The sequence below is a fragment of the Poeciliopsis prolifica genome, unplaced genomic scaffold, assembly GCF_027474105.1.
Source record: "Poeciliopsis prolifica strain line A6 unplaced genomic scaffold, Auburn_PproV2 SCAFFOLD155, whole genome shotgun sequence".
NCBI lineage: Eukaryota > Metazoa > Chordata > Actinopteri > Cyprinodontiformes > Poeciliidae > Poeciliopsis > Poeciliopsis prolifica.
The window spans coordinates 102,741-129,900 of NW_026562530.1; the positions used below are offsets into that span (position 1 = coordinate 102,741).

A 27,160-nucleotide genomic window follows, 5' to 3' on the forward strand; every position below is an offset into this window, starting at 1 on the left:
TCCATGGAGCTGCAGAGGAACCATGTGGTTCCATGGAGCTGCAGAGGAACCATGTGGTTCCATGGAGCAGCAGAGGAACCATGTGGTTCCATGGAGCAGCAGAGGAACCATGTGGTTCCATGGAGCAGCAGAGGAACCATGTGGTTCCATGGAGCAGCAGAGGGAGGAAGGGTCTCTGAGCCGGACCGCCCTCCGTCTGCCGCTCTGCTCTGCACCGCCTCAAAAACCTGCTGCACTCTGAGCCCAAAAACAACATTACTGAGCATCACCGACCAGTCCACCAGAATTAAATACCAAACTCAAAGTGTTGGCAGAAATATTCTACATTTAAGCTCCACGTTTGTTCAATTTTCTAACCTGTTCTAAAAAACTCATCTGATTTTGCTCCCAGAAGTTTGGACTGTGTGCAGGAGACACAAACGTTTAACTGGAGAAATAAAGTTTTAATGCCGTTTATTGAACTGATATTTCTTCAGGGTCTGAATATCCAGCTGGTTTATGGCTTTTTCAACAATAATTCAGAATAAATTAGTTTCTTACCTGCTTACTTAAGTAAAATCAATATAAACAAACTGGTCAAATGAAAAAGTGCTGCGATCAGAAAGTAACCATCCCAAAGTCAGGAATCAAACCAACTTCTGCCACAGTGCAACATTCCTCCTCCTACAGCTAACATGTTGTCTTACATTGACTTCCTCCATAAACAAGACTTTAAGTAAACTACATAGCTCAAAAGTTTATTTTAGAAAAAAGGCTGATGCTACTGCTAATGTTTGTGCTAATGTTTGTGCTAATGTTCATGCTAATGCTTATGCTAATGTTTGTGCTAATATTCATGCTAATGTTTATGCTAATGTTTGTGCTAATGTTTATGCTAATGTTTGTGCTAATGTTTGTGCTAATGTTTATGCTAATGTTTGTGCTAATGTTTATGCTAATGTTTGTGCTAATGTTCATGCTAATGTTTGTGCTAATGTTTATGCTAATGTTAATAAACTGCTTTCTGATGTTGCTTTGTGGCACTTGGTTGCCAGAAAACTCTCTCATCTCTTAGCAACAGAGAATATTATTATTGTTCAAAACAAGATTTCTTCTGCTTTTGAAAAACTTATCTACATAACTCTTCCTAAGAATTGAATTTGGCACAAAAGTGAAAATGTTTTGTTTATTTGTCATTGGTGATATATAATATAAAAAAAATATAATATGAATACATAAACTTATATGTTTACAAAACAGAAATTCAACACCAACATAAAATGGGATGTTTACTTCGTGGCGCTTCGCTACCAGAACAAAATGCTAACTTTTTAACAAATGAGTAATTTGCATTGCTATGCAACAAATTGTGTTGCATGGAATTAATGCTCTTATTTATTGTTATGACAACCCCAATAATATTTGGTCATAAAGTCATTTAGTGAGACGACGTCTGTCTGCCAGGAAGCACAATGGAGAAGAATCAGGATTTCACAGAATAAACCACATTAATATCTGAGCTGATGGTTTTTTCACCTTGTTAACTTCCTCTGAGTGCAACGTCAGGTAAAACCAAGATGGCGGCGAATCCCCTCTCTCTGCTCCAGTGAGTCATCAGGATGAGCGCCGTCATGCGTCCTCCGCCAACACGCCGCTCATGGCAGCAGATGAGGCGTGGTAAGGAGGCCAACACACAGCGGAGTTCCTCCACTTCTCTGCGGTCTAAATGGAGCGAGATTCTTCTCTCCTCTCCTGGTTTTATCTGCTCCGTCACGCTCTACCCGCCTCCACCGCTCCACCGTCTCCCCTGATGATCCTCATGTCTCAGCGAAGGACTGAACTCCTTTATCCCCAGAAGCAGATAATCAATAACTGTAGCTCCGGTTAGCTCCGTTAGCTCCGGTTAGTTCCAGTTAGCTCCGGTTAGCTCCGGTTAGTTCCAGTTAGCTGGTCAGCTCCGGTTAGTTCCAGTTAGCTCCAGTTAGCTCCGGTTAGTTCCAGTTAGCTCCGGTTAGTTCCAGTTAGCTCGTTAGTTCCAGTTAGCTCCGGTCAGCTCCAGTTAGCTCCGGTTAGCTCCAGTTAGCTCGGTTAGCTCTGGTCAGCTCCGGTTAGTTCCAGTTAGCTCCAGTTAGCTCGGTTAGTTCCAGTTAGCTCCGGTTAGTTCCAGTTAGCTCCGGTTAGTTCCAGTTAGCTCCGGTCAGCTCCAGTTAGCTCCGGTTAGTTCCAGTTAGCTCCGGTTAGCTCCGGTCAGCTCCGGTTAGTTCCAGTTAGCTCCGGTTAGCTCCGGTTAGTTCCATTTAGCTCCGTTAGTTCCAGTTAGCTCCGTTAGCTGCTCCACTTCAGGCTGCAGGTTTTGCAGATCTGTTTGCACCTTTTCTAGATTGTAGCTCTAGAATCTGACAGCGGCACGTTGGAGCAGCTCTGTTGTTCTTTTTCTGGATTTTTCTTCACTTTTCTGTTGATTAATTTATTGCATGTTTGGACAATTATTTCCTCCGGTTCTGGATGCTGAGCATCTGGAAGGATCTTTGTGTTTATGTCTTACTTCTGGACAGACATGACACGTTACCATGGCAAACAGGGTGTTTTTACAACTGGGAACAGCTGATTAACATATCAAAGGCTCAGATAACACCTGAGGAGTTGAAAATGAGGCAGAGAAGGAGGAAATTGAATCCATGAGAAAATGATGGACTCCCCTACTCCAGCGCCTCTGTGACAAAAGCAAAGGAGGCGGAGCAGCAGAGCTGTGGAATATCATCTATTGAGCTGTTAGCATGTCTCGCAGCAGCTGCCTCAGTCAGAGGCTTCTTCAGATTCGTTGCGAGACTGACTGCTACAGGAGATGTTTCACGCTGCCATCAGCAAAAACCCCTGAAAGATCATTTAAGAAATGAGGAACTTTTAATCTCCCTTTGGGATCATAAAGGATTTTATCACTGAATTTTAAAGCTGCTGGAAAACTGCCGGTTTAAAACCAGAGCAGCTTCAGAGCTGAAGACTGAAACGTTTTTATCAGTCATTTCTGAAACTGACTGGTTTCAGAAATGACTGAATGAAGCAGCATCGTCTCCACAGCTTTGATTTCCAAAACATGAGTAAATACTTTGAAACTAATTTGAGCTCCATCTGTGGCTCTCCGTCATCAACAGGTTTCTGATCTTTCGTTGACCTCTGACCTCTGAGCCTCAGCAGACAGACAGACGAAGCGTTGCTTTAATAACGGCTGACAGATAAAAACCTGGGAGTCGCAGCAGATAAAGAATCTCTGAGTGGATCAGACCGGAAACAGAACCGCTGCGTTCGGACTTCATTAGAGCAGCGGAACCGGAACCGTTTATCTGATCGGTCCTCACTGTCCCCCGCCGTCCCGCTTCACTCCGATTTATTTACAAAGGATGATGGGTAATATTCAACGAGAGAAACGTTTCTGTCTGATGATAAAACTGAGCAAACAACAAACTGTTCAGTCCGACAAAAAAACTGCTGAATTTTATCTGTTGCTTTTATAATTCAGCTAATTTCAGGTCCGACTCGTCTGGTTGCCTTGGTAATAAGCAGGAAATATAACAACTGAAACCAGAAAGAAGGAAAATTCTCAAAAATCCTCGGATTCTTGCAGACGCTCCAGTTTTCCATGAAGAAACAGAGATATTTTTATTTAACTGGGAAAAAGGCCTGCATGCTGGTGTTTTATTCTCGTCCCAGTTTCAATACACCTCAGAAGGATCTCTGGGTTTCGCCAACATTAGTGGAGAACAAACAAACCCAACCAGAACCGCTGGTCAAACTTCAAAATGGGAAAGAAAAGAAAACATAACATTCATGCTGATCCTCATAAGTCAGGAAATGGCAACAAAAATGTTGTTAAAAGTTTCTATTTCTGCTCTGATCTTCCACAAACTGCTCACATCTTTGATGGCAGAAGAAACACAAACTCCTCCAGTTAGAAGCAGAAAAATCAGAGAATTTGGCAGAGTTAAAGAAAATCAATGCCAGGCCTCATCTGTGAGGCTGTTTCTGCTCATACGGCTGCAGCCTGTGGATCTATGGACCGTCCGGCCCGATCAGATGAGGCAACAAGCCGGGATGAAGACGCCGCCAGGCGGGCGGCAGGGAAGACGCCGCCAGGCGGGCGGCGGCAGGGATGAAGACGCCACCAGGCGGGCGGCGGTTTGAGCTGCAGTCTGAACGCATCACTTCTGGCTGAATGCAGCCAAACCAAATCAGAGCGCCGGCTGAGCGCAGACACACAATGACCAATTTCATCTTCATCTCCATCTGAGACACTCCACATGATTACTGCATTCATTCCAAACCGTCAGCTCCAATAACCGTCCCAGAAAGCCTCAATCACTGTTTTCAACAGTCAGATCCTATCATGGAGGCGCCTTCATGGAAAAATGTGATGCCACATCAACAGGCGTCACATATTCAACATGCATGAAAGGAATTAGTGGGACGAAGGCAAAAAGCAAACACTAATTAAACTACGCTTATCTGACAGGTGAAGCTTGCAGTGAGGAGTTTAGCAAATTCATCAGCATAAATACGTTCAAATCGACTTTAACTTCCACATGATGAACATCGATCTGCATCTGAGCCGTTTAATCCGTCCACCTTCAGGAAACTACTCAACTTATTTATATCACTTATTATTGTTACTGTGTTTTACAACCAGAGACATGTCAGCAGTAATTTCCCTGTTTTCTTATAACCTCACCAGGGCCGTGACCTTTCAGTTCGCTGACATTTATATGCTGGATTTCTCTGTAATCTCTGGCTAACGAATAAAACCACTGATAATAACGGAGAATTACAAAGTGAAAGTCGAGAGAATCGAGTCAAGCAGGAAATATAACAACTGAAACCAGAAAGAAGGAAAAATCTCAAAAATCCTCGGATTCTTGCAGACGCTCCAGTTTTCCATGAAGAAACAGAGATATTTTTATTTAACTGGGAAAAAGGCCTGCATGCTGGTTTTTTATTCTCGTCCCAGTTTCAACCATTTCATCTGCAGGACAGGCAGATGTTCAGAAATGACCCAGGAACCACCAGACAGCCGGGTGGTCCAACAGGAAATGACCTCACACAGATCCAGACTGAACGGACCGCTCAGCTCTGCTTCATAGGAAATCAGCCAGCTGACTTTAAAAACCAAAAGTTTGTAATTCTACAATAAAATTCATCAGATTCTTTCACGGTTCAGAGGTTTCTACACACCTGAGCAGGTTGCATCAACAATTCAACCAGCTGAAATGCACAACAATATTCTGCATTTAGAGCGGTCAGACTTTGGTCAGAGGTCAGGTCAGAGGTCGGGTCAGAGGCTCCACAAACTCAGTGGCAACTACAGTAAAAGACCTGAGACAAAACCTCTGAGTTCATGTTTCTGCTGCACCCATAAGTCTGATGCACCAGCTTCAGCCGCTAACTGTTAGCCGCTAACTGTTAGCTGCTAACTGTTAGCCGCTAACTGCTAACTTCTCTCTGGGGTTCCTTTCTGCTTCAAACTGATCTGACTGGACTCAGGAAAAGAATATTTTTGTGTTCAAATTGTGCTGAAAAGAGTTGATGTATTAGCAAAGCTATTCAAAGCTAAATTAGCATCCTTATGCTAAACATGTAGCAGCAGCACAGATGCTAATGCTAATGCCTCGGCGCTAATTGAAAGACTACATTAGATTAAAATTTGATCAAATCCATAACCCTGAGCTGTGGAAACTCTGAACCGCATGTGGTGAAACATCAGCAGTTCATCATGGAACCAGGAAGTCCAGTCCTCATCTGGTCCAAACGTTCGTTCTGAGCAGCACCAGAACCATGAGCGTTTCTGACACAGAGATCAACCCGATGACGGCCAACGAGAAAACCAGAGGGATCCAAACGTCTGGAGCCCAGAGGCAGAAACCCGGAGCCAGGATGGAGACATGGCTGTGACACAAATTATTGAAGCAGGAAAAACAGGCTCTAGTGTGTGTGTGTGTGTGTGTGTGTGTGTGTGTGTGTGTGTGTGGGTGTGTGTCTGTGTCTGTGTGTGTGTGTGTGTGTGTGTGTGTGTGGTACAGTAAACTCACACTCCAGGCTCAGCTTCAGGTAGTGTGAAGCTTATTAGAGCTAATTGGATTCTTTAAGTAGCTTCAGCTCGTTATCTGGAAACGTTCAGGAGGCTCGGCTCCTGCAGGGTCTAATTTATCATCATCTGAACGTGAAATACATATCCCATGCCTGACTTTTGATTAAGCTCTCAAACTCTTGTTGTGTGACCAAATCCGACACGCAGTTTGGTTTAATTTCTAAAGGCATGACTTCATCTTGTTTAGCAAGTTAACTTTGTAATTATGCCACAAACTTGAGCCGTACAATGAGACGGAGCAGCACCTGCTGCTGTCTGCTGGGATCTGCAGGAGGAACCAGGACGTCTGGTGCATAATGATCCAGGGTTTCCCTCAGTGGATCATAAACATGGTGGGCCACAGCTGAAGCATCGCTGCTTTATTTCTAACAGTTCTTGCTTGCTAACGGTGACGGTTCAGTCGGGTTACGTTGGGTATGAAGAGTGTTTAGAAAGTTGCAGAGCAGCTTCACATGCATCCACATTTAAATCATCACCGCTACGGAAACGACCGCACCAAGGATAAAAGAGTCTGATCATCATGTTACACACAAACCTCCACAAGTTCAACCATAAAGACCGATTTACAGGTTCATGATGTGAGAGCATTCATCGTTCTGAACAAGTAATAAAGTGTAAGTGTGTTTATCTCACATTCAGGCTAACGGGCGCTAACATGATGCGCACTGAGACTCACCAGGTAGATCCCATTGGATGGATGGATGGAGATGGATGGATGGATGGATGGATGGATGGATGGATGGATGGATGGATGGATGGATGGATGGATGGATGGATGGATGGATGGATGGATGGATGGATGGATGGATGGATGGATGGATGGATGGATGGATGGATGGATGGATGGGATGGATGGATGGATGGATGGATGGATGGATGGATGGATGGATCAGACCTCAGTAGATGAACTCTTTAAAGAACAAATAACTGATCAGATCCATAAAGAACCTTCATTATTAAAACCCTCTGTGTGCAGAAAGTGGGTCACTCTGCTTCAACCAACAAATGAGATTTTAATGATGCAGAAAGAAATCTAACAATGGGATGAGTTTGGGCATCAATCAGAGTAAACCAGGAGGATTTAAACCTGGACCAGTCAGAACACCAACTGGACCAGTCAGAACACCAACTGGACCAGTCAGAACACCAACTGGACCAGTCAGAACACCAACTGGACCAGTCAGAACACCAACTGGACTTTATTTACATCTGAAGTAAAAAGCTGCATAAAAACATCTTGATGTCGTTTTTAAAGGTTTTTCTGTTTCAGGGATTTTATTTTCATGTTTAGTGTCAGAGGTCAGCTCAGGGTCACTGAACTGGTTTCATCTAAACTTTGCTAAAAGCTTCAATGAGAAAAAGTTTGATATAGGGACAAAACTGGATCATCATAACGACCCGATTAGTGATCAATAATAACCTAATTAGTGACTAAAATGGTCCAATTAGAGGGATTGTTCTGGACAACATGTCGTGTTGATCTAAATGTTCAGTTTCATTCCTGAACCTTTTCTGCTTGACAATTAACTTTGTTATTCTGAGCTAAATCATTTCCAGTAATAATATCGCTGAGGAAACCTGAGGTTTTCCTTTTGTTTCCCTTCATTAGTTTGATTGTGATTTAAAAAGATGTTTTTTAAGTTCAGTCTTTTAACTTCAGCAAAGATTTATTTTCAAGCCAAATGAGAGCATGTGAGTCTCTGAGGTGCATTTGGGTTTGATGGTTAGAGAATATCAGGACATCCATAATCTTTCCTCTGGTTACAGAGGAGAGCGGCTGGGACTCCAGTGGGGATAATATTTCCACTTTCTGACGCCGGAGAGTTTTTATCGCTCCTGCAAGCCGGCCGTGATTCACCAACTGCTGTCGGTCATTAACCGACCCACTGAGGTCTCTGCACCTCTCCTGCTGGTTCTGCTGCTGGTTCTGTTGGTTCTGCTGCTGGTTCTGCTGGTTCTGCTGCTGGTTCTGTTGGTTCTGCTGCTGGTTCTGCTGCTTCTGCTGCTGGTGCTGCTGGTTCCGCTGCTGGTTCTGTTGGTTCTGCTGCTGGTTCCGCTGCTGGTTCTGTTGGTTCTGCTGCTGGTTCTGCTGCTGGTTCTGCTGCAGGTTCTGTTGGTTCTGCTGCTGGTGCTGCAGGTTCTGCTGGTTCTGCTGGTGTCGACTTCACAAAGTCCAGGAATCTTTTCTGTTTGGATCCTTAATATCTCTCCATCTATGTTTTGTGGGCAGATTCAGGCCAAATCCAGCTTTTATGTTGCAGTTTGTGGTCGACTGAGGCAAAACAAGCCCACAGCATGATTCCTCCACGCCGTGCTTCACAGTAATGTTTCTGCATGTTTGACAGAAATCAAAACATTTTGACCCATTGCACAATATGTGTGCTGACTCCATCAGTATGTTTTGTTTAGTTTTATATTGTAAATGTAATTACTGACACCTAGTGGCTATCGTTTGTTTAGTTAGTTTTGTCAGTTGAGCAGAGCTCGTCCAGTGATACGCACGGTGTTACCGACTGCTCAGACACGTTTGTCCCTTGGACACCATTTGTCTTTTTACAAAAAGAAAAAAGGAAAAAAGGAAAGGAAAAATAAAACAAAGCAGAGTTGCAAAATAAAACAAGGACTGGATTATTTTCGGCTCAAAGACCTTTTAAGTGTAAGCTAGCTGTCTAGCTTTGTACCAGCTACACATCGTGAGGGCAGCATAGTAAAAAGACAATTACGCAGCGGGTACAAACTCGTCATGAGTCTTCGTTCTGGGAAGAGATACACGAAGGACTACGTCGAGGACACTATGGAGCTACCAAAATCAGCAGAGCAGGAAACAGATGCCAGTCTGCTAGCTGAGAGAAAAACACCTTTGCAAGTAAGTGATGTTGCATCGCAGTCATCCAGAAAATCATCTCGTTCTTCACGGTCCAGCAGGACGTCAGTATCAACTGCTTCTTCAGCGGTTAAGGCACGGGCCAAAGCTAAAGCTGCTCAGGCTCAACTGGCGTATGCGGAAAAGGAAGCTAGCGTGATGAAACAGAAAGCTGACCTCGAAGCCAGTCTCCACATCCTTCAAAGTCAGAGAGCTGCTGCCGCTGCTGAGGCTGAAGCTACGGCTTATGAAGAGGAAGAGATTGAAAGCGGCGAAAGGCTAAAAGAACTGCACACTCCAGAAAAACCACTCAGTCCCATTGAGCTTACTAGCAACTATATCAAGCAGCACGCAGGACTATTTCGTGACACTTCGCCACCAGAACGGGGCCCAGATTCCAGCAAGTCGTTCTGAAAAATGAGACAGAATCCACCACACACCAAGGATCGGAGTTGAAACGAGAAAAACCAAGCACGTGGCATCAACCTCACAGAGTTGGACAGAACTCAGCAGCCTCAATCTGATAGAGGATTTGGAGCAGAGCCGCAAGGAGCACACGATCTTGCAAAATACTTGATGAGACGTGATTTGTCAATTCTGGTCTTTTAAAATTTGACGACCGCCCTGAACACTATTGGTCATGGAAAGCATCATTTCGTGATGCCACGCAGGATTTGAACCTGTCACCCAGAGAGGAACTGGACTTGATGGTTAAATGGCTGGGGGTAGATTCCTCGCAACAAGCAATGAGAATTCGGTCTGTGCATGTTTTTAACCCCACAGCAGGCCTCAGCATGGTGTGGCAAACGTTTAGAGGAATGCTATGGAGCGCCAGAAGTTATAGAAAATGCACTGTTCAAGAAAATTGAAAACTTTCCAAGGCTAACGAACAAAGACAATGGCAAGCTACGAGAACTTAGTGACATTTTACTTGAGCTAGAATGTGCCAAAGTAGAAGGATACTTGCCAGGCCTTACGTATCTAGACACAGCTCGTGGCGTGAATCCCATAGTGGAAAAGTTACCTCATAGCTTACAAGAAAAATGGATAACTCAAGCATCCAAGTACAAAGAGGACTACGAAGTGCCATTTCCTCCATTTTTTCTTCTCACAGTTTGTCAGAAATCAGGCTAAAGTGAGAAATGATCCCAGCTTTGCGTTTACCACCTCAAGCAGTTACATGTTCTCAAAGTCAGATAAGAAGACTAAGTACAACAACAGTCTCTCAGTGTCAACACACAAAACAGAAATTCCTTCAAAGTCTTCAGACTGGACTGCTGGTTCATCTAAGAAAAAGGTCATAGATCCAGCTCGTGAATGTCCAATTCAAAAAAGCCACATCCACTCCAAAAGTGCAGAACCTTTAGGAACAAACCAATTGGAGAACGCAAAGCTTATCTTAAAGATAACTATATTTGCTACAGATGTTGTGGATCAACTCAGCATATGGCAAAGGATTGTAAAGCAACCATTAAATGTTTTGAGTGTCAAAGTGAGGCACACATAACAGCTTTACATCCAAATCCTCCTTCAACTACAACTGAGAGTTGTGGATCTGACAAAGAGGAAAGCGGGGAGCCAGGTGAAGATACACCCATCACATCAAAGTGTACAGAGGTTTGCAATAACCTAGACGGTTCACATTCATGTGCCAAGATTTGTTTAGTTAAAGCATACCCTGCAGGAAGAGAAGACAAAGCTGTTAAAATGTATGCTGTTCTTGACGAACAGAGCAACAAATCGCTCGCAAAGACAGAGTTTTTTGACTTGTTTGGAGTTAAAGCCAACACAGCTCCATACACATTGAAAACATGTTCTGGAACTACAGAGGCATCTGGCAGAAGAGCTGATAACTTTGTTCTCAAGTCTATGGATGGAAAAGTACAGATACCACTTCCGACCTTAATTGAATGTGACATGGTGCCAGATGACAGACTGGAAATACCTTCTCCTGAAGCAGCACAACATCACTCTCATCTAAAGAAAATCGCCCATAAGATTCCAGCAGTGGACCCAGATGCTCCTATCCTGCTGTTGCTAGGAAGAGATGTCCTACGAGTGCATAAGGTGAGAGAGCAAATAAATGGACCTCATGATGCTCCATATGCACAGCGACTCGACTTGGGTTGGGTTGTAGTGGGTGATGTTTGTGTGGGAAGTTTTCATGGATCTACAAAGGTCAGTGCCTTTAAGGCAAACGTGTTGCAGAGTGGGCGCACATCCTTTCTCAGTCCATGTCCGAACAGTATCCAAATAAAGGAGAACTATAGCACTTCACAACATCAGATGCATCCCCTTGTTCATAGAGACATTATTCAACCTATGTCCTCAGAGAATCATGAGCATTCAGTATTTGAAAGATCCAAGGATGATGACAAAACAGGATTATCTGTAAATGACAAAGCTTTTCTGAGCATTATGGATAAAGAAGTCTATCAAAATAAGGATCACAGCTGGGTAGCCCCATTACCATTTTACTCTCCAAGACAGCTTCTTCCAAGCAACCGCGAACATGCAATGAAGCGCCTTGGATCACTCAGAAAAACTCTGGAGAAAAAGCCAGAAATGAAAGAACAGTTTAAGGAATTCATCCAGAAAATGCTTGATAAAGACCAAGCTGAACTAGCACCCCCTCTAGAAGAAGGTGAAGAACATTGGTATCTTCCAACATTTGGTGTCTACCACCCGAAAAAAACCAGGACAGATCAGGGTGGTGTTTGATTCAAGTGCGGCATATGAAGGAGTGTCTTTAAATGATATACTTCTGAAGGGTCCAGATTTGAACAACACTCTGATAGGAGTTCTTCTGAGATTTCGAAGAGAACTGATAGCTGTCACAGCAGATGTACAGCAAATGTTCTACTGTTTTCTTGTCAGAGAGGATCATAGAAATTATCTCCGTTTCCTCTGGTATGAAGATAATAACCTTGACAAGAACATTGTAGAGTACAGAATGAAGGTCCATGTGTTTGGAAACACACCATCACCTGCAGTTGCTATATACTGCATGAGACGAGCTGCTGAAAAGGGTGAGAATGAACATGGTTCCGATGCAAGACAGTTTGTAGAGAGACAGTTTTATGTTGACGACGGACTAATTTCGGTGACCACACCTGATGAAGCAGTGGACCTTCTGAAAAGAACAAAACAGATGCTTGCAGAATCCAATATAAGACTGCACAAGGTGGCATCAAACAGCAACCAAGTAATGGAAGCCTTATCTAAAGAAGACCGAGCAAGTGATTTAAAGGAGTTGGAGCTTGGTGCAGATCCCCTTCCTCTCCAGCGCAGCCTTGGACTTTCTTGGAATTTAGAAACTGATAGTTTCACATTCCAGGTTTCAAGCGAACCAAAGCCATTCACTAAGAGAGGCGTTCTGTCAACAGTAAATAGTCTGTTTGACCCTTGGGATTTGTGGCCCCAATAATAATGCAAGGAAAAGCTCTTATGCGTGAACTTTCATCACAACAAGATGAGTGGGATTCTCCTCTAACTTCTGAGAAAGAAGCAGAATGGAACGCATGGAAAAACTCTCTGAAAGCCCTGGCAGATCTACACATCAGGAGGAGTTATTTTCCCATGTCACCCACATTACTGCAAAAGAAAGAGTTATGCATTTTTCAGATGCATCTACACTTGCAATAGGAGCTGTAGCCTACATCAGAGCAGTTGATGTTGATGGAACATATCACGTTGGCTTTGTTATGGGAAAGTCCAAGCTGGCTCCTAAGCCTGCACACACAATTCCACGACTTGAACTTTGTGCTGCTGTGTTGGCTGTACAGTTGTACGAAGTGATCCAAGATGAATTGGATGTCAGTGTGGATGCAGTCACATTTTTTACAGACAGCAAGATTGTACTGGGCTACATCCATAATTCTTCTAGAAGATTTTATGTGTACGTGTCCAATAGAGTGGCAAGAATAAGGCAATCCTCTTGTCCAAACCAGTGGCATTATGTTTCCACAAATCAGAATCCTGCAGACCATGCCACCCGGTTTACTGCAGCAGAGTGCTTACAACAAACCAGCTGGTTTACAGGTCCCAGTTTTTTGACATCAGATTCTGCAGAAAAGCCCTCTGAAACCAACAACTTCAGTCTGGTGGAACCTGAAACGGATGCTGAAATTCGACCCATTGTCACAGTTCTGACTACCCACACTCATCAGGTCAGTTAGGTTCACACCGATTTGAGCGTTTCTCAGACTGGACAAGACTCTGTAGCACTATTGCCACTCATGAGTGTTGTCGTTTCTTTTAAGAAGAATCACGAGAATGCAAAACATAAAACAGGGAAACGTTTTACCAAAATACTTAGTACGGAAGAGCTCAAAAAGGCTGAAACTCTAATCATTCATGACATCCAACAAGAGGCTTTCAAAGAGGAACTTAAGTGTCTTGAAAAAGGAGAGACACTTCCTAAACAAAGCCCACTTCAGAAACTTAACCCTGTGAAAGACAGTAAGGACTTGCTGAGAGTTGGAGGTCGTATTTCATCTGCAGAGATGTCAAATGAAGAGAAACATCCACTGATCATTCCGAACATGTCACATTGCCACATTACTTGTGAGATTTTTTCATAAAGAGGTGGCTCACCAAGGTCGCCACATAACAGAAGGAGCTATAAGAGCTGCTGGCTATTGGATTATTGGATCCAAGCGTCTAGTCTCTTCTGTAATCCATAAATGCGTTATCTGCCGCAAGCTACGTGGACGTTTGCAACATCAGAAAATGGCAGATCTACCTGCAGATAGACTTACACCGGAACCTCCATTCACGAATGTGGGTCTTGATGTTTTTGGACCATGGACCATCAGTACACGCCGCACTAGAGGAGGAAGTGCTAATAGTAAGCGGTGGGCAGTCCTTTTCACTTGTATGTCAACCAGAGCTGTGCACATAGAGCTGGTGGAATCTATGTCAACAGATAGCTTCATCAACGCTCTGAGGAGATTTTTTGCTATCCGCGGTCCTGCCAAGCTTCTCCGATCTGATAGGGGAACCAACTTTGTGGGCGCATGCAGAGAACTGAACATCAACTCCAAGGAGGCAGTGGTTGAATCTTATCTCCAAAGCAAAGGATGCACATGGATTTTTAACCCACCACATTCATCACACATGGGTGGTTCATGGGAGAGACTCATTGGTGTAGCCAGACGCATTCTAGATGCTATGTTACTCCAAACAGTACACACTCATCTCACACATGAGGTTTTGAGCACTCTCATGGCTGAAGTCATGGCAATCATGAATGCCAGACCTCTTGTGCCTGTATCTACTGATCCTGAGATGCCAACCATTCTCACTCCAGCCATGCTGCTTACCCAAAAGACAAGCACTGTGTCAGCTCCTCATGGTGAATTCAAGATGGGTGTTCTCCAAGGTAAACAATGGAAACATGTCCAGTGTCTTGCAGACACCTTTTGGAAGAGATGGAAACGGGAATACTTGTCCACTCTACAAGTGCGCAGGAAATGGACTCAGCAAAAAAACAACATAAAGGTGGGAGATGTTGTTTTACTTAAAGACAGTCAAGTCCACAGGAACGACTGGCCCATTGGAATCATTGTGAAAACCTTGCCGAGCAGCGACAAGATTGTACGCAAGGTAGAAGTGAAGACAACGAAAGGGGGACATGCCAAGACTTTCCTCAGACCCGTTTCAGAAATTGTTGTTCTGCTTTCTGAAGGCATTTGAATATGGACAGTTTTCTGTGAATATATTGTCAAAATGTTATTTTGCCAAGCGGGGAGTGTGCTGACTCCATCAGTATGTTTTGTTTAGTTTTATATTGTAAATGTAATTACTGACACCTAGTGGCTATCGTTTGTTTAGTTAGTTTTGTCAGTTGAGCAGAGCTCGTCCAGTGATACGCACGGTGTTACCGACTGCTCAGACACGTTTGTCCCTTGGACACCATTTGTCTTTTTACAAAAAAGAAAAAAGGAAAAAAGGAAAGGAAAAATAAAACAAAGCAGAGTTGCAAAATAAAACAAGGACTGGATTATTTTCGGCTCAAAGACCTTTTAAGTGTAAGCTAGCTGTCTAGCTTTGTACCAGCTACACATCGTGAGGGCAGCATAATATGGATCATAATGAACTGGTGATGCTCAATGACCTTTGCAGAGGAAGAACCAAACGGGCCTGAACCGGGCCTGAACCGAACCGGGCCTGAACCGAACCGGGCCTGAACCGAACCGGGCCGCTTCACCCTGAAATTAATCCAACTGCGTTTATCTTGTGTCCTCGTTCTCACTTCTCTGCCAAATTTATTCACTTGGCTGCTAATTTATTTGCTCACTCAAAAACTTGGACCCCACATCCCACACACACACACACACACACACACACACACACACACACACACACACACACACACACGTTATTTTCTCCATGTCCCACTTTTATCTGCGCTCGTTTCCCAAACAGACTTTTCAAGCTGGTGTCTCGTTTTCGCTGCCATCTGCGATGTCTCAATGAATTAACAGACTTCCTGATGAAACTGACGAGGCTTTTAGCACAAACCCGAGAATATGCTTCAGAATAAAAGAGGAAAATAAAGACATAAAGTCTCAGCTAAACTGGAAATTACACATCAAGTATTTGGAATCTAAACTGTCCTCAATGAAGTTCAGTCCAGACTCCATGCTGTACATTAACCTCATGATTAACTGACTGTTCAGAGCTTTAGGGTAGCACCTACACATACATTATTACAGCTGTAAATTATGACTAAAGAAAGCAACATGCATCACTCATAATGTTGAATATTTTTATCATATCAATTTACTTTTCTGAAAGCAAAGTGACTTAAAGACACAGATTTAGTTAATAAATCTGTTCGTGTTTAATGACACAAACATTAAACAACGTTTAAGGATTTAAATATGAAATTCTATTAAGGAGGAACTTTTGTGTCGCTGCATGTTCAGCTGAAGCAGTGAAAACTTAAAACAGTTAAAAATTGACGTAGAAAGGATGATCGCTTGTTGTTTTAACTGGCATTTTGTTTGAGAAAAGGCAAAGTTAAAAGATTAAAATTTATTTCTACCTGCTGGTGAATAACAAGCAGAGGGAAAGTCCTGAAGATTTATCCATTTTGTTTTCCATCTGCTTGTTTGTTCATGTGAAGGTCTGAAATAAACCAAAGCTCAGAAGCAGCAGGTCATGAAACCAAGACGAGACACGACAAGTGGGAAAGTGTCCAATCGATGGCCGAGCGGCCAAGACAGCAATCAATGCAGCTGCTTGAGATAAATGAACCAGATTTAAAGAGCAACATGAGCAGAACAAAGACCAGCCAGCAGAAACAGCGACACGGAGAGCCAATCACACGGAGCCAATCACACGCAGAGCCAATCACACGCAGAGCCAATCACACGCAGAGCCAATCACACGCAGAGCCAATCACACGCAGAGCCAATCACACGCAGAGCCAATCACACGCCTGAGAGCCCAGAACCTGGAGCCGCAGCAGCTCCAGCAACACGATCTGATCAGATCCTCCTGGCCTCATCCAGGTGTCTCTGCTGAGTGGCCTAGTTCAAGCACACTGACCTTTTACTGACCCACCAGAGAAACTTTCTGCTTTTTAATAACCAGTAAACTACATGAACACAAATAAATTATTATGTCCAAAGAACATAAAACTGAACCAAAACATTTAATCAACATCAAAGGAAGAAATCTATAATGTAGCATTTGAGTTTAATTATGAGAACAAAAATCATAAAAGTTCAATATGATCAGAAAGATTATATTGATCTTTGTTCTAAAGCAGTCTGTGATTTTCCTTTTTCCACCAAATCCAGCTGCTGATAATCTGATGTGTTAAAATATTAACTGTTTATCATTTATGATCATTTATAAAACTGATACATTGATCTCATTATCACTAACAGTTCTGATCTGGTTATGGAGTCAAAGTAACAATAAATCAACTTTTATTGTTCCTAAAATGAAGATAAATAATTAGAATAATTCCCTTCTTTTATCAGATGTTAAGAGAAGGTTCCCTGTGGTTCTAGGGAACCAGAGGGAACCAGAGGCTCTGGCGCCTCAGCGACTCGCTTTAATAAAATCCTAAACAGTTTCCTCTTATTTTATTATGATTATCATCTCTATATGCGGCCATACGCCGGTCACTTTGAGGCTGATGCAGCTGGAAGGACAAATAAAAGATGTTTCCGTTTTATTCCAATAAAAATCTAAATTACAAACATTTATTTCATACATAATAACATTTGCTTGTAAACAATATAGATATTTTCTGTATTGATCAGTCATGGATCATATGCAGGAGCTAAAACTTTTTATGGACATAATTTAGTTTTTGATCAAAATTTGACCACATTAATAAACTGATTGGTTGGTTCATGCCAACCAGCAGGGGGCGCTAACAGCTTTGATGAGTGTGTTTCTCCAGCTGCTTCATTATTAAAATCTAAACTGAATAAATCAGATTCATTTGCTTTGATCTGGAAACAGGAAGTGGCAATAAAAACTTTATTAGTTCAGGCTGCAGACAAACGGACGTTAGGAAGTTAACTTTTTATCACTTTCATCTAAAGTTAAATACTTAATATTTGCTAATAAAATTTCATCTGAGGCGCATTTCATTTTTCATCTGGCAGAGAAAAATATTCCTGAATCTGAAACATTTCTCTGTCCACTTGACACCAAAACATCAACAATCACAACAAATTCATCATAAACCCCCGAGCTGCAGGAAATTAACACTTTATGATGGCAGTGATGCTGCAGCTGCAGCATTTGGGAACCTGAACACAGCACAGCATCTGGGAACCTGAATGCAGCGCAGCATCTGGGAACCTGAATGCAACACAGCATCTGGGAACCTGAATGCAACACAGCATCTGGGAACCTGAATGCAACACAGCATCTGGGAACCTGAACGCAGCGCAGCATCTGGGAACCTGAACGCAGCACAGCATCTGGGAACCTGAATGCAACACAGCATCTGGGAACCTGAACGCAGCACAGCATCTGGGAACCTGAACGCAGCACAGCATCTGGGAACCTGAACGCAGCACAGCATCTGGGAACCTGAACGCAGCGCAGCATCTGGGAACCTGAACGCAGCGCAGCATCTATCTGAACTGAACTTCAGCCCTGATAAAAGAAACCAAAAATATTCAGACAAGTTTCCTCCAAATGCAGAAACTTCCCAAAACTTCAGAGCAACAAAACCACCTGAAATCCACCAGGTTGTGTTTATAGCGCCCCCTGGAGAGCACCCATCCTGACCTTTAAAAAGGCTTCCAGGATAAAAACTCAGTTTTTATCTCAGCTGCGTTTTAACTGTGGATGAAAAATGAAAAACTGAAATTCTAAAAATACATGAAAAAATCAAGAAAAAGTTGAGCTTAAACAAATCTGAGCAGAGAGAAAAGCCCATCATCATCATCATCATCATAGTGATGATGCGTTCGTGTGTCGGAGGTCTCGTCGTTCAGCAGAACGTCAGGCGGATCTACGTACCATTTCAGCCATCGGATCCGGAGGAGAAGAGCTCTGAAGGACGAGGTCCGGCTTCCCGGCGCTTCCTGAGAGGAGAGGAGGAAATGAAATGACCTCATAACGTTCAAATATTAACACATTCAATATTTCATCTGAACAGCAGAAAGTTCAGACATGAAAGAAACGATCAGCTGCAGAAGCTGCTGCAGAAGCTGCTGCAGAAGCTGCTGCAGAAGCTGCTGCAGAAGCTGCTGCAGAAGCTGCTGCAGAAGCTGCTGCAGCCGTCAGTCACTTCACTGGTTTCATCGTTTTAATCACTTCCTGGTTGTTGACATGCTGGGGTTATGCAACATGTTGGACACAAAGAATGAGCAAAACGTCTTTATTTTATGATTTTAACAGAAATGATCAAAATGTTTCCAATTTGGCTGAAGCTTTTCCTTTCCAAACCAATAATCTCCATAAAACCAACAAATGATGAGCATTTTAAGAACAATCGAGGTTATTTCACACAAAAAGAAGCAAATAGAGAGGAATTGTGAATCATAGTTAATATATAATAAATGGGTTTCCTGTACAGTAAGAGGAGGATTTAGCTGAACCTGATTACAGTGATGCTGCCTTCGCATGCCGTCAGATCTCTGAGCGCTGGCGGACAGAAACGAGAATGAGGAGGAGGAAGAGGAGAAGGAGGAGGAGGAGGAGGAGGAGGAGGAGGAAGAGGAGAAGAAAGAAGAGGAGGAGGAGGAGGAGGAGGAGGAGGAGAAGGAGGAGGAGGAGGAGGAGGAGGAGGAGGAGAAGGAGGAGGAGGAGGAGGAGAAGGAGGAGAAGAGGAGGAGGAGGAGGAGGAGGAGAAGGAGGAGGAGGAGGAGGAGAAGGAGGAGAAGGAGGAGGAGGAGGAGGAGGAGGAGGAGGAGAAGGAGGAGGAGGAGGAGGAGGAGGAGGAGGAGGAGAAGGAGGAGGAGGAGGAGGAGAAGGAGAGAAGGAGGAGGAGGAGGAGGAGGAGGAGGAAGGACTACAAACAGGCAAGAAGCTGAAGATCAAAGATGCAATAAAAATCTGTCATCTGTTCCAGTTCATCTCTGCAGCGCCAAATCCAGAAAGAATCAGTTTCCAGATTCTTCCTGTGATTCTGTGACCCGATCCGGACGGAAGACGTTCCCAACGTGAAAGTTCCCAACGTGAACGTTCCCAACATGAAGGTTCCCAGCATGAAGGTTCCCAACATGAAGGTTCCCAACATGAAGGTTCCCAGCATGAAGGTTCCCAACATGAAGGTTCCCAACGTGAAAGTTCCCAACATGAAGGTTCCCAACATGAACGTTCCCAACATGAACGTTCCCAACATGAAGGTTCCCAACATGAAGGTTCCCAACATGAAGGTTCCCAACTTGAACGTTCCCAACATGAAGGTTCCCAACGTGAACGTTCCCAACATGAAGGTTCCCAACATCAACATGTTTCATCTGCTTTTCATCAGCAGGTCCAGGTGAAAACATAAATTGTCAGTAAATTTCACTTTTTGTTTGGATTTCATTTTGGAACAATTTGGATTTTTTTCCACTAATGACCTCTGTGGGTTTCCGTAGTTCGGGGCGGCCATCTTGTTTTCAGGTTCCATTCATTTGGACTTCAGGTCGACTTCATGATGGCTGGCAGGACGAGGCTAAAGGTTTAGATTATGAGAATAAAGTCAGAATATTTGGAATGAGAAGCAGCAACAATGATAATAAAACGAGGATCTTTTGAAGTTATGATGTCAGTTTTATAAATAAGTAAATATTTCATCGCCTGAGCATCAAAGTATCATCTGGACTTTGAAACTATTGAGCAGCGACGAAGCTGATCACATCAGCTCAGTGTGAAAGTTCAAGATTTTTCTCATCAAATCGATTTCTGCTCATTTTCAGGATTTTTCTGGGAATATTGTCTCTATTTTACTAATGCAATGACTTTATTCTCATAATTAAACAAACACTCCTGAGTACAACCAACAAAAAAAAACACTTAAAATATTTTCCTGCCCTTGAAAAGAAACATTCAAATCAGAATCTGGAATGAAAAACACTGAGGTTATTTTTGAGCCGGATCTCCCAGCATGCCTTTCAGTAGCAGCAGCAGCAGGTTGTTTGCAGAACAACGTTTTTCCATTTTTCTGCTTCATCAGAGGAACATCGGCGTCTTTCAGGTTGAGCCCAGATTCAGTGTGAAACGACTGAAGGAGGAAACTCTGACCAGTTGTTCCTGATCCGTCTCCTCTTTGGCTCGGCTCCTCTTGGCCGTTTCCTCAGCCAAACCAGATGGTCGGATTTTCCTCCGCCGTCGCTGAGGCCTCAGAAACAACCGACTGGTTTTCAGATGAACGCTCCCATCTTCGCCGTTTGATTTTGCCTACAGAGATTTCTAGCTGCGTTTGCAGCATCATGCAGACGGACATCCCTGCAAATATGATTCACACAAACTTAAATAAGAACAGAAAAATATTCTATCAACTGAAATTTCACAAAATGTCTGCTGGATTCAAAGCGGCTCCACATTAAAATCAATTCTTTTTAAGATCTCAGCAGCGATGAACATTTCAAATCTTCTGAATTCAATCTTCAACAAGCGTCATAAAAAGCATGTGACGTGTCTTTAAATCTCATTATTGAAATGAAATCTGGATGATTTCATCTGAATCTGTCACCATGAAACATTGCAGCTGCATCAACAGCAGATCTTCATGAGGTACCGACTTCTGCTGAGCTTCTCCTTCGTCCCGTTGGACCTCACTGCGTTTTGTGCAGGAGACTTTTGCCTTGTCCATGTGAACAGCTGCACATGTGAAGCCTTAAAGCTCCGGTTTCAGAGCCGGAGTTTCTTTCTGCTTCAGATCCTTTTCTGTTCACTGGTTTCCAGTTGGGAGCTGAACATCCTGGTCCATTTCCCTCCGTCTCAGGAAACATTCTGGGTTTTTCTTCCTCAGCCTTTGCAGAGACACCTGGACGTGTTTTCCTTCCGTACGTCAGCTTGATGTTTGGAAACTTCAGGATTTTCACTCAACTTCTGAAGTATCCTGGCTTTTGTTGCAGCGTTTTAGACTGTTTGATCTATTTTTGTTAAAACTCTCTTCATCATCAGATCCACCCAAAGCGACGCTGCAGCTTCACTTCCCTCCTGAGCGCTTTGTGACGCCGGGCCCCTGCAGTCGGAGCGCAGCGGGTCTGCTGGGGAATCCTGCCAGGATTAAAGATCAGTTTCCACCAGCAGATGGCGCTGGCAGCAGGAGGAGGCCAGATCTCTGCAGCCTGGGCGTGCCTCAGGGCTGGAGCTCGGACCCGTTTGGCTTTAATGGCTGCAGAAGGCAGAATCCAACGCCGCCGCCTCGTAAACACACTTCCTGTTGGCTCCTCCGGGGCCACAGATAAACACGGAGCAGGAAAACAGACGTGCTCCAACCAGGAGCAACCGGCTGAAGCCACAAGTTTACATACACCATGATGAGAAGCAGCAAGACGGTTCACACTGCAAAAACACAAAATCTTACCAAGTATTTTATCTGGTTTCTAATGCAAATATCATATTTCACTTAAAATAAGACTAAACTAAATTACAAAGAACTTTTCAGCAAGTTATACGAGACAGTTTTGAGTCAATAATTCCTTAGCATTGATGAAAACAATGCTAGTTCGTCCATCATATTATTTCAATTATGACATGAGAAAATATTCTGTGATAAATAATTTGATTTTCAATCAAATTATTGATTGAAATAATCTGCTATTCCTTCCTAAAATGTTGCAGATAAATTAGTTTTGTCTCATTTGAAGTGAACCAGAAAATAAACTAAAGACTTTTTTGTGTTTTTGCAGTGCAGACCAAACTTCTGTTGGTGGTAAATTATTTCTGTTTGCTAACAGAAATAAACAGTCGACCTCTGGCAGGTCAACAGTCGACCTCTGGCAGGTCAACAGTCGACCTCTGGCAGGTCAACAGTTGACCTCTGGCAGGTCAACCAGGAAGTTTCTGCTCTGGTTCGATTGGATGGGAAAGTGAAAGGAAATCAGCTGAGATGCCGGAAGAATCAGCTGCTCCAGTCGGTTCATCCTGGGAAACTGGATTCACTGGAGCTGATCGGAGCTGAAGACGGGAACAGGCGGGTTCTGTTTCCAGTTCTGGTCCAATATGTGCAGAATGACCAGAGAGAAAAAAACAGAGACTTCCTGAAGAGTTTGTGCCAAGATGAGAGGAAGAAACATGAAGATCAGGATTACAGACACAGAAAAGCTTCATGTCTGATGGACCTATAATCACAGAGTCCTGCTGGGTTTAATTTAACCAGATGTTCTGGTTCTGGGCTCAGAGAAAAACCAGAACCATGAAGACGACAGAACCCAGCAGACGGGTCGGGAGAACATCGGCCCGTCTGAACAAACCTGCACTAAACTAACAGAATGCAGCAGCCCACTGTGAAGCACGGCGGTGGCAGCATCATGATGGGGTACACTTCAATAACGATCCAGCTTGATTATTTTAGTTATTCTAATGATTATTCGAACGTTTATTCGGATAAAAATTGGCCCATTCTGCAGATTATCAGCTGCAGTTCATAACTCTGACTGCAGGGGGCGCACTCACTAATTCCAGCCTGAAGGCATCAAGTTATTCATGTTGAAAATTCATATTTTCTGCGAGTTGTAGAGTTTTTCTGTAACAGAAAGATGCAGACAAACGACTGGCAGCAGATCAGAGAATATTAAATCTTACTTCATTATTTATTGAAAATCTGCTTCACCTCCTGCAATTTGTTTCCGTTTTCAGCCCCAGTGAAACATGCATTTCAGAAAACTGTACTTTTTCAACAGGAAGAGATACTGATCCAGTCTGTTCTTATCAGTCTGGTTTCAGGAAGGAAAGTGAAAGATTGGCTTCCTGAAATAGCCTGGAGTTTAAAAGCGAAGCAGCTCAGAACGGCTCCTCTGACTCCTGACCTCTTTCACATCACAAACGTTTCCGCCTCAAACTCGGCACAAACAAACCAACAACGGATTCCGGCGAGTCTCTGCCAGAAGCTTTGATGCTCGCGGCAGGTGCCGGCTGTTAAACCGTCAAGTATTAATTAAACATCCCTGTAAATGAGACGGTCCGCCCACATGTGTGCTCACACCTGACATTTAGGTAAATGCCAGTCCAGCGGCGCTGCGATGAGATGTCAGGGATGAGCGATGCAGCGGCTCAAATTATACGGTTTCATGAAGTCCTGCTGCTGCTTTCATCCTCCTGATCTCAGCTGAATTATTTCTGGAGATGAATCTCTGACTTTCTGAAACTCTCAGCCTCCTCCGTCCTCAACCTCAAAACTTTGATTCTCTGTTGTTTCACCTTTTCCTCCTGTTGTTTGTTTAAACATGGAGATATTTTCAGCAGACATCCAACCTTTCAGGCTCTAAAGAAACAGAAAATACTCCGAGCAATGGGGTCATCAGACTCCAAACTGAAACCAGGAGGGAATTCAAACAATAGAATCAAAAGTCAATATTCATATGAAGCAGATGAATCTCTGCTCTTCTGTTGGTCATCTTGTGAAATAAAGTTCAGAGCCGGAGCATTGAAACTGGTTTGAGTTGAACTCCCAGCAGGGAGGAAGTGCACACACCTCCAAATTGCACAGAGATTCAGATTTGTGAACAGCTAAAAGAAAGTTTTGAGTTTTTATGTTTTAAAAATCAGAAGGATTTAGTTTGCGCATCATAATCCTTCTGATGACACCAGAAAACTGAAATGCATCTAAAGCCTGCACAGATGAAGCAGCAGCATCATGGCGGCACGTTTCAGGCAGGATGGAGAGACGACGAATGAAGCTCCATCAGAACCGAGCCGCGTGGAAAAACAGAGAGCAAAGCCAACTGGGCCTTGTGGGACACCGTAAGAGAGAACCAGGGGAATCTACCAGATCTGGAGACAAAGAGTTGAAAATGTTCAGTAAGAAAACAAGTGAAGTTCAGCCAGGTTGGGTTTTTCTTCACCAGAAAACATTTTCATTTCTGATCTGATTTTCATTTACAATATTCAGACAAAAATCCAATTCCTTAAAGTGTCGACTGACCAGGATCTCCTTTCTAGATTCAAGTCGATTGAATTATTACTGACATGCAGGGATCAAAACTTACAGGACGCAGTAAAACGGATCGATGCTGCTGGTTCTGGTCCAGAATGATCCGCAGCACAAAGTGCAGCAATTAATGCTGATGAGCTCCAGCTGCTGCAGGAAAAGAGCCAAATCAGCTGAACTCAAACTCAGCATCACCTCCACTGGTGAAGCTTTCACACAATGAGACACTCAGGATTTACAACCTGGAGGCTGCGAAGCTTTTCTGACACTTTGTGACTCTTTACTCTGACTCTTTATTCTGATTCTTTACTCTGACTCTTTATTCTGACTCTTTACTCTGACTCTTTACTCTGACTCTTTACTCTGACTCTTTACTCTGACTCTTTATTCTAATTCTTTACTCTGACTCTTTATTCTGACTCTTTACTCTGACTCTTTACTCTGACTCTTTATTCTGACTCTTTACTCTGACTCTTTACTCTGACTCTTTACTCTGACTCTTTACTCTGACTCTTTACTCTGACTCTTTACTCTGACTCTTTATTCTGACTCTTTACTCTGACTCTTTATTCTAATTCTTTACTCTGACTCTTTATTCTGACTCTTTACTCTGACTCTTTACTCTGACTCTTTATTCTGACTCTTTACTCTGACTCTTTACTCTGACTCTTTATTCTGACTCTTTATTCTGACTCTTTACTCTGACTCTTTATTCTGACTCTTTATTCTGATTCTTTACTCTGACTCTTTATTCTGACTCTTTATTCTGACTCTTTATTCTGACTCTTTATTCTGACTCTTTACTCTGACTCTTTACTCTGACTCTTTACTCTGACTCTTTATTCTGACTCTTTACTCTGACTCTTTATTCTGACTCTTTACTCTGACTCTTTACTCTGACTCTTTATTCTAATTCTTTACTCTGACTCTTTATTCTGACTCTTTATTCTGACTCTTTATTCTGACTCTTTATTCTGACTCTTTACTCTGACTCTTTATTCTGACTCTTTATTCTGACTCTTTATTCTGATTCTTTACTCTGACTCTTTATTCTGACTCTTTATTCTGACTCTTAATTCTGACTGGAGCAAATTAAAATAAAGTGCAAATCAAATCTTCACGTTGCTTTAAACCACAGAAACAGGTGAAAGAATCTCTGGAGCATTTTCTGTTCGCTGAGGGGAAACAGAAAACCCAGTGATGCTCACCTTGACCGTGGTTCTGGTTCCTGTTCGGCCTGGACTGGTCCCTCCTCTCCGGGCTGCGGCTCCTCCTAGAGCCGCTCCATGCAGCTCCGCGCTGGGAAACTTCCAGGCAAAGAGCGGCTCTGCGGACCGGAGCCGGAAAACCTCCGAGCAGAAATTCAATCCGAGGCGACAGCAGTGAGCGGCTCCGAGCGGCGCGTCTCCCCGCCAGCAGGAGGCAGGCGGAGCTGCAGGAGAGAGAGAGGAGAGAGAGAGAGGAGAGAGAGAGAGAGAGAGGAGAGAGAGAGAGAGAGAGAGAGAGAGAAGAGAGAGAGGAGAGAGAGAGAGAGAGAAAGGAGAGAGAGAGAAAGAGAGGAGAGAGAGGTAGGGGGCGTTGGCGCTGCTCAGGTGGAGGACATGATCATCTGATTCCCAGAGAGCAGAAATACAACCGGAACCGGAGCGGAAGATCATTTACAGGCTCAGATTCCAGCGAGTTCTGATCCAAACACATGGTCTGATATGAACATGGCTCTCTGCCCAGGGCGGCAGGCCGTGAGGGGTGGCTGCTGCAGCATCTGATGATCTTTGCTCCCATTGGACAGAAATGATGAGGAGGCGGGACAAAGAAGCACCAGAAACAACAAACCGTGACGTCATGCTGCTTTTCTGCTCTTGTTAAACTGAGACGCCATTTTGAATCTGAAGAGCAGCTCAGGAAATTTGACTCTTTACTCTGACTCTTAATTCAGGTTTTGTGTTTTTTTTACAATACAGGTGCATGACATACATTGGTCATTTATTAACCCAAAACAGATATTTGATCTGATTAACCTGGAAGTAAAAACAAATAAATTCATAAAAACATTTCTGTCTGTTTTCTTTTGCTTCAACATTTCAGGAAATGTAACAAAAATTAGAAGAGAAATTTTCAAACATGAACCTGAGTGGCCAAACTTTTCTTTAACGTTGGGACCAAACTGAACAGCAGCAGCTTCCTGATGTTCCTGCATCCAGTTTCCAGCTGGGAATTTCACAGAGCAAAGCCTGAAGGCATTTAAAGGGCCAGACGCCCAGCTGGACTGGAACAGGAAGTACCAGAGGATTTCATAGATCCAGGTCTGGATGGAAAGTTTGTCTAAGTTTGAGTGAAAATGATGAAACACGATCCACAACGAGGGAACGGCAAAAACTACCAAAAACAACTTCCTGTTCAGGTTTTATCACAGAATATTAATCCTGACGTAAACAAGACAACATATAAACTTTAACAAACCAAGAACCAGTGACATCACACAAAAATAACAGTTAAATAACAAATGATAAAAAAAATATATAAACAAATAACGGACCAAAAAAATGTCAAACTCATTCAGATATTTCAAAATAAACTAAACATCAGACGTTGCTCTGGATTTTGCTCTGGG

The 27,160-nt window shown here is 43.2% G+C and overlaps 1 protein-coding gene across 1 annotated transcript in view; it reads right to left on the reverse strand.

The window, feature by feature from the left end:
* The window catches only part of LOC129356072 (SH3 and multiple ankyrin repeat domains protein 2-like), a gene marked incomplete at its 3' end in the record, with an annotated part of 128,318 nt that extends 102,388 nt beyond the window's left edge, over nt 1-25,930 (reverse strand). The window contains 2 exon segments of the mRNA XM_055025686.1: nt 18,480-18,544; nt 25,758-25,930. Coding sequence (XP_054881661.1) covers nt 18,480-18,491 — 12 coding nt within the window.
* Nucleotides 25,931-27,160: the final 1,230 nt, after the last annotated feature.